At 32.4% G+C, this 8,746-nt stretch overlaps 1 protein-coding gene across 2 annotated transcripts; it reads right to left on the bottom strand.

Moving 5' to 3' along the window:
- Nucleotides 1–1,285: 1,285 nt before the first annotated feature.
- On the bottom strand, nucleotides 1,286–5,710 carry Tdrd3 (Tudor domain containing 3). Of its 2 annotated transcripts, none has more exons than XM_018521110.1 (11): nucleotides 5,337–5,710; nucleotides 4,955–5,039; nucleotides 4,673–4,872; nucleotides 4,178–4,325; nucleotides 3,842–4,075; nucleotides 3,627–3,760; nucleotides 3,309–3,551; nucleotides 2,593–3,229; nucleotides 2,224–2,337; nucleotides 2,055–2,145; nucleotides 1,286–1,933 (listed from the first exon to the last, which is right to left on the bottom strand). In XM_018521110.1, the coding sequence occupies exons 1-11, from the start codon at nucleotides 5,360–5,362 to the stop codon at nucleotides 1,761–1,763; spliced, it is 2,085 nt and encodes a 694-aa protein (XP_018376612.1). In that variant the 5' UTR covers nucleotides 5,363–5,710; the 3' UTR covers nucleotides 1,286–1,760. The 2 variants fall into 2 exon arrangements, with proteins under 2 accessions (XP_018376612.1, XP_018376603.1); XM_018521101.1 differs by having other exon boundaries at nucleotides 1,286–1,936.
- Nucleotides 5,711–8,746: the final 3,036 nt, after the last annotated feature.

Consider the following 8,746-nt stretch of genomic DNA (forward strand, 5'->3'; position numbering starts at 1 on the left):
GCCCACTTTTTTGTGACCGGCCGCTTGAGTTTGATCTCCTTCTTATCATTCCGTCCACCCATCGACATCGGAGAATCCAACCGCGAGAGATACCGACATTACTTTCCTCCTTGCTAGCCCTTTCTCCACTACTTGACATTTCTTACTCACCCGTACCACCTCTCCCCATACATCCAAACGAATTCCTCGAACCACCCTACTTTCCTTCGCGATATCGAACTCCACAACCTGTTCCTGACGTCGATTCTGAATTTCCCGATCCTCCCAACGACCAACCCTTTATTTCCCTCTTCTGAATCTGCCAATTTCCACACTATTATCACAGTAGATGATCTCTCTTATTGGACATCCTCTCTTAATCACTATCATTCTTCTCAAGTTTATCTCCAAGATTGTCCATTTTCCTTTCTTATACCTGCAGAAGCCTTAGTTTCCCTCGTCGACTACTCACCCGCTCTCTAAATATTCCATTTGATTCATTCTATTCCTTACACTCAACACACACACACACACACACAACGTATTAAAAAATAAACTTTGAAATCATGCATTTTTGCTATATATAGATAATGGGTGAGATATATGGCAAAAATGCAAGGGTTCAACAAACTAAACAAAGAATATGAAAGCAAAGCACTTGCATTTTGCTATACAACATGTTTTACTACACGTTCCTCTACACGTATGTATCACGAAATAACCACTAGGTCTTTTACACTTTATAGTAATCATTTTATGTAGATTATAATTTATGATGATGCTACTTGTTACACACATAGTGACAAATCAATTTAACTCACAATAATTTCATTAATATTAACAATAAGAAGCTGAAATTATAACTCAATATAATATAAAGTCATGTAACAGAGTAGTTGCGAGAAAATTACCCCTATTCCTTCTATTTTTTCTGATTTCCGCGGCGTAAATCTCAGCGCGACATATATATACCGGAGTTACCCTATTTTATGTCGCTATTAGAATATGTAAATGTACAAAGAAAATTTAAGTTTAGATGCGCATGATGCATACATTGTCCTTGTTTAACATTTGGTAAGCAACAAGGATAAACGATGCATTATGCGCATCATGCGAAGTTTTGGATAATTTTGCAAAATTATATTCATTAATATCAGACTAGTGTATTTAAATTTGAAAACATAATTTTCAAAATTTGTATTAACAATTTATTTTAAATGATTTAATATCAAATTTAATCTTAATTTTAAACAAGTTATTTTAGTTTTATTTATCAATTCCAATTAATACTCAGAGTGGTGTAAAATTAATTTAGCTTATGTTATTTTTTCGAAATATTCTTTTTCTCTCTTTCTCGATAATTGTTTGTGGGTACAGAAAAATGAAACGAGCGAGATTTCATTACAACTGTATTACAGCTAAAGTGGACGAGGTACAGACATTGCCCTGTTTTGCAGTAGTAAGAATCAATTTCCCTACAATACAAATAATATAATATTTCGAGAACACAGTCGATATTTTACAGTAAGAACCTCCTAATTCCTCCTTTTTGTGAAAAACCAACTTGCTTCGTATTAAGTTATCGCGTATTCAATTCAGCTTTAACAAAACTCAAATGTGGCACCCAGCTCGTCGTCTAGCAACGGTTAATATAAATGGTATCTAAACTCTTAGTGTGGCAACCTGTTAGATCAATCCTCAGTAGCGAATGCATTGCCTCAATACTTAGCAAGATCTGAATTTACTTTTTTTTTTACTAAAGATGCGAGACTAGAGTTACATTAAAGAAAAGAATTATGTTGAGTATTATTTTGATTATTAATTGGCAGAGAATTGTGGCCTCTTTGCGCTGGTGGTTGATAAATTGGTTGCGTACTCCGTTGCTGATTCCGTTTCTTGTTATATCCTTTACTTCCGCCAACGGCACCACTTCCGCCTCGTCGAAATTCCATACCTGCTGCAATCATCATTTTTAATTAAATTTCATCAACTTCAATATTTTACGTGTAAACTTGTATGAAAGATACAAGTAATACAAAATTTAATATCTAGAGACGAACGATTTTGTTACTCACCATTTATATGATTGTGACTTTGATCGTAACGTGGCTGTCGATTGTTAGAACGCTGATCTTGTCGTCTCGTTTCTGGAATACGATCTTGAATCTAAAATTATAACAATCATTGTAACAAGGAATATTATTAGCAATTATTGTAAATTTTACGTTGTGCTATTTTACATACATCATCTGTTATTGGTATACAGTCCACCTGGAGTACTTCCTCATAATTTTCAAATCCCTTAAATTGCACTACGCAAGTTCTCTCAGAAACACCAGTGACTTCGGCATTATAATACTATAAATATTGTACAAAAACAATTAAATTATGTGCAAAGTACACGAAAAAGATGAAACGACGTTCTGTGTAAGAATAATCGACTTATAGTTAACAGATTCTTGATTTGATTCCAACCGTCATCCCATGTAAACTTTAATTTTATATATATGAAATATTTAAAAAAGTATAAAGGATAAATAGCCTAAGTATTTTGGAAATACACATTTTAATGTAAAAAAATTTTTATATAAAAAAATAATCTATAATACGTACCCTATTATCTTCCCAATATTTAGCCATACACTTGTCACCTACTTGCCATACCCATGTACTGGTGATGTTAGGGTTATCATAATTGTTTTCGTTTCTTTGCACATTAGGATTCATGGACATCTTATTCCCAGCGTTACTATTTGACTGATATCTAGGTTGACTTTTAAAATTCTGTTCAGTTGTATTAGTTGAATATACTTTAGGGGTTCCATTTTGTTGAGCTCGATTATGCCTATTATAAGAAGCATCATAAGAATGCCTATTTTTGGCCTCGGACTCAAGGTGATTATAGTTTCTGTTACTACCGAGATTCTTTCCCTGTAACTCAGCCTGAATTCTGTTATAGTTATCGTTACCACTATCGACGTTTGCGTTACTTGTGCGCGAATGAGCAAACGTATTTTTGTAATCATTCGGCTGAGTAGACTTCTGATACGCTTCTCTACCTCCGTCGTGTTGATACTGATACTGAGGTTCCTGGTTACGTTGAAACCGCGGTGGTTTGTTCTGCGGTGCGTGACTAGCACCGTTATATTGCGAATACATGGTGGAATTACTATTATTTGTCTTCTTACTATTTCTATGTTCCTCTGAATATCTCGGAGGTGGTTGATAACCGCGACCACCTTTTTGATTCCTGTTAAGAAATATCAATATTAGAAGTACAATATTTCATTAAATATTATAGGAATCCATTTAGTAAGATAGTTATGTACCGTCCACCTCTTCCACTTTGTGCTTCAGTACCTCTCGATTCGAAACGATCTTGATTACTTTCATTATTTTGCATGTAATTACTTTGCGACAAATTAGTTGTTTCGACACTTTCAGGTTGCACAGGTAATTTATCTTCGAGAAAATCGAATAGAGATATTTTTCCACTGCTAGGTTTACTCTCTTCGGCTTTCTTCTCCCGTTTACCACGTGGCTCTCGTGGTTCTCGAGATTCTTTGGCACTACTATAATAAGATTGTAATTAGATAATAATTGAACATATAGTTTGAGTGAAGGAAAATAAAAGTAAATTTTCTCACTTATGTTTAGTGTCGGTCCTTTGTAGACTTCTTAAAGCTTTATCTATGTTATTTCTATTAACTCTCAAAGCGTATTCTGCCTGTTCTATAGTAAATCCACGATCCACGATTTTCTGTACGCTATGATCCAATAACTGAAAGCACACAATTAGATATTTAGATAAGAATGTAAACATTTAATTTAATGGAAAAATGTAAAAAAAAACAAGTCAAACCTGTTTATTTCCGCCACCAAATACTTTCTTACTGCCTTGCTTGGCAGCTTCCGCTATCGCATCTTTGCGCTGAGTTTCAAATTCAGTATTTTCTTTACTAGGTTTTTCTTTTTCTGCTAGAGCTTTAAAGTTTTTATCTTGCTCCGATAATTTTACGATTTTTTTACCAAATGGTATCCACGGTGGTGGTCCACCTTCTTCGGCAGATCTTACTCGAGTATGCGAAGCTAATTTCTATAACAAAAGCAGTCCTGTACTCATGCAATATTCATTAAATAGAATTAACAATCATTATAATAAATATTAATGTTTCTTATCAAGTAAAATGTAGATTACCTTATTTAATTCCCATTTTTCCACTAAATTGGCAACTTTTCCCCCAAGTACATAAACTAAATGCGATGGTCTCAACAAAAGAAGTCCATGTGACACAGGTAAGGTTCCTGTCTTTATCAGTATCTTTGTACCAGGTGGTGTGTTTAAGCTATCACAAAAGAGATGATTAGAAGAAACAGTTGTAAGAAACGACACTAGAGAGTAATAGTTAATATTCAACCATTAGCACTATATTGAATTAGTACATGTTAAAGATAGTTTTATATAAAGTATCTAAATGCAATGGCATAACATAATCAACTTTAACAATGAAATAATACTTGTATATTCTGTTAAATAATGTGACAGTATTATTAAATAGTTAATTGTTCAAAATACATATACTTTTACATTTAACTTTGTTAATTTCATACATAGCAGCTTTTAGTATGAACTAATCTAGCATAATATAAGTAGCCAAATTTGCTATAAAAGAGCTCAATCTAATACATTTACCTCAAAGTCGATATATGTTCAACTTCTAAGGCTTGAAAATTATTTTTTCCATCTGTTAACGATAATTTTAACATTCTTGGAGCTGCTCTTGATTCTTCATTCCCTTTGGGCGTAGCTACATTACGTATTTTTTGTATTTGCAACACAATATTGCCCTGATTAATATCTCCATTTCCACTTCCAATCTCTCTCAAGTCAAGCTATAAATAATTCATTTTTTTCTGGTTCATTCATGTATCCTAAATAATTAACACCATAGAGGTTCAAAGAATCAATACATACATCTAACAGTCGTTTTACTATCTTCTGTATATCTATCACACTACCCGAATCTGTTGCCAAATTATAACCATGATCAGATAAATACCTGATAAAAAAAGAGAAGCCATCAACATTAATGAAACGATTATGAATATTGGATAGACTTTGAATAGTTCATAGATATGGAATAGAAATAGAGTAAATAACCATATTTAGAATGTTAATATTGTAACTGTTGAAAGTTCTCATACTGATTAGACAATATCTTTACATCTAGAGGAATAGTCTCTCTCATCTCAGCAAAAAAATTTCTAACAAATACAAAATAAACATTCTACTAAATGTGGCGAATTTTTTCCCTGTGGAATGTCAGTAAGAAAAGGGAATAGTATACCCTACTCACCATCCCAATGCCTCCAAGCTCTCCATGTCTGCGCTTAACTCACTCTCCTTGTTCGGCAAAGATTTAATTGTGTCTCGTAAAACTGACACCGCGCTACTGCGAATTCTTATTACGTGCTGTCCTGAGTTTGCGACGCGATCGCGCGTATACAAACATCTGACAGCTGACACGCGTTTCGAAAGTGCGACAGACTTACGGAAGAGGTTCTAGTTTTCCTCGAGTTCGACAACTCGGAGTTCGAGCACCTCTGAGTTTTTGCTGAGACCGTTTCTTACAGGCACGATCTATTAACGTAAGAAAAAGAGTCACCCACTGGTGCGGCGACTACGATAGCTCAAAGGAAAGAACCGCACCTATTCAACGGTCAACCTGAAAACACTTGCATACTCGAAGCCATCTTGCATACTCGAAGCAGCATGCGTTTCGACCATAGACGTAAAAAAATGATAGACCGTGCAGCGCGCCATTGGTGCTTCAATTTAAATTATTAATTTTTCATTTTTATTATTATTTCAAATTAATTTAAGATTAAAATAATTTTATTTTTATTATTAATTTAAATTAATGACGAAAATAAAAGTATAAGAATACAATATAATAATAATGATATAAAAAATTAGTTAAATCAGAAATATAGTATGTCTCGCAGTCACGGGATTTGTCTTTCAAAATTTATTGCGTAGTTTATTCTAATTATCAATTAATAATTAATTTTATTGGCTATCAATTGTATCGATTATATTGAATGTCAATTTGATTCATGTTGTATGAGGATAAAGTTGACATCATTTTCGAATTTTTGGAATTTTTTTGTTGTGGAATGGAGATTGATTGAATCGAACGGTATCATAAAGCATTTAATTAGTAAATGTAATTTAGAATTTTGATATTTAATAAAAGCATTCAGAGCGTTCACATATTAATCTGTTATTTCGTGAAGTTCATCGGATGGAAACCTTGTTGCGCAGAATAATCAACAAAGCTATTATCGTACATTTTGTCGATAATTATGGTTAATTTAAACTCATGTATAACGTTTATTCATTTACGTAATAATTTACGAATACGGCCATAAAACATATACATACTATTATTATTCAAAGTGCGAAGTGCGTGCGGAAGGTGCAGTCGGGAGCAACAGGTGTAGCATTGCCGCGGTGAGTGACGTGCGAAGTTGGCCGCATGATTTTTGAACTCCCACTGAACTTCGCGTTATTCTTTCGTCGCGGTCTAATAAGTATAAGTAAAGAATAAAATTAATAATAAATAAATAGTAAATAGATGCGTGTGCGATTAACATCAGGAATATTATGTAGAATGTTACGCTATCTATTAGATTCGTAAAAAAATGGAATTTTTAAAAATAAATAAATACATTTTTGCTAATAAAAAATTTACCGTATCGCGTCAGCAATGCGAACGCAGGACAGTTCTATCAACTGAGTTCCATGCAACCGTAGTGTTATTCGTACGAGTGGTACGAGGCATTTTATGTTATACGCAAATATTTAACTTGTCTTTTATACTAACAGATCATGAAGAAGATTTTAATATTATTATATTCACTAACGAGTACTTAAAAATTGCATTGCTGCAAGTGATGGCTCAGAATAGCATTTGTAAGCATTTTACATCAAAGCATTTAAATATCATAGAGAAAGATTGAAATAGCATTTCAAAGATAGAAAAATATTGTCCTGGTATAATATATAATAAAGATTTGTGTATATATGTATCTGTTGAATACTCATTTACTAAATAATTAACATTTATTTTTTAAATATATATTTTCACTGTTTAATATCTCCTAATATTATTTAATGCATTTATAATCGGAGAAAAAAGTTCGTATCTTTAATTATTATATATGATATTATAAAAATTTAAGTTATAAATTAAGACTATTATGAATAAATGCAACATCTTATAGATCTATTACTTTTTAATGAATTAATGTCATTATTTAATCGTAAAACATTTATAATAATTTAATCTTAAAATACTAATTATATCAGTTCATTTTCATTGACGTATATTTTTTCATATAATTTTATTTCTTAAAAATGTAATTCGTAAAGAATGTTCTTTCGACTGAAAGAATGAGGAATAATAATATTAGGAATAAAATAATGTATTAAAGACAATTTTACTCTTATAAAAACGATTTTATCATTATTATTATTTTTATTTCAGCATTCTAGCTGTAAAATATTTCCTATATTTTTCTTGTTTGTGATTTTAATTGAAAAAAATGTAAGACTATAATATATGAATAATATTTGTGTGGTAAAAGTGGTTATATATATATATAGTTTCTAATATTTAAGAATTAATTTACACTTCTTACCCACACAGCACAGGGAGCTCCCGGGGAACTCCTATGTCCCTACGAACCAAAATAAAGCTCCCTTTTATGAGTTCTTGGGAGCTTTATTTTAGTTCGCAGGGAGCTCTTTTTAAGCTCGCAGGAAGCTCGAAAAATTTTTTGTCTAAGCTTTATTACAATTTCAAAAGAACTCGCTTGGAGCTCCCTGTGGGAGCTCTGGTATTTACTTTTGAGAGTTCCCTGGCAGCTTCATTTTAACTTCATTTAAGTTCTCAGGAAGTTTTATTTAAGTTCTCTCTCTCAGGGAGTTTCCTTTAAATTCGCAGGAAGCTCATAAAATTTTTTGCAAGCTTCATTTTAACTTTAAAAGAACTTGTTTAGAGTTCCCCGGGAGCTCCAAGCGAGTTCTTTTGGAATTGGAATATCCACATTTGAGAATTCTCAGGAAGCTTCATTTAAGATCGCAGGAAGCTCGGAAATCGTATTTTGGGAGCTTTTAAGATCAAATCTTCTTCGAAAATGTTCGTTCCTTCAACGATGAGTTAGTTACTTCATGGACGGAACAAATATGGCTAGAACAAAAGCAATATCAAGGAAATCAAATGCCGGTTTTATAATGAATCTTCAATCTGTAGTCATTAGAAGTTGGCTGCTGATCAAGTCTACCGATTTATTAATTTCGATCAATTCCGACTCGCCTATTATCTTGCAGACTCGTTTTCGATTCACTGCAATTCACTGACTACCGACTTATGTTTTATTGTAGACCCGCCAAAACTCGAAGATGAAGATCAAAAGTGGACTTGAAATATGTACGTGCATGTACGTGCTTAGGAAACTTGAAAATCAGGATAATGGCGATGATGCGATTCGAGTGCTATTGCGGGAAAAGTTGAAAAAACGTACATATCACATGATAACGCATACTAAATACACATATGTATGCACATTTTATTTTTAGTGCAGAAATTCTAATTTGTATAAAATTTCATTTTATTTGATTAAAAAGTAAATGTATTTATATTTATTAAAAAATACATATATATGCATGCATAGTCATAAATTATTATTAATTTATCATTTT

This window comes from Trachymyrmex cornetzi, unplaced genomic scaffold (assembly GCF_001594075.2).
Source record: "Trachymyrmex cornetzi isolate Tcor2-1 unplaced genomic scaffold, Tcor1.1 scaffold123, whole genome shotgun sequence".
NCBI lineage: Eukaryota > Metazoa > Arthropoda > Insecta > Hymenoptera > Formicidae > Trachymyrmex > Trachymyrmex cornetzi.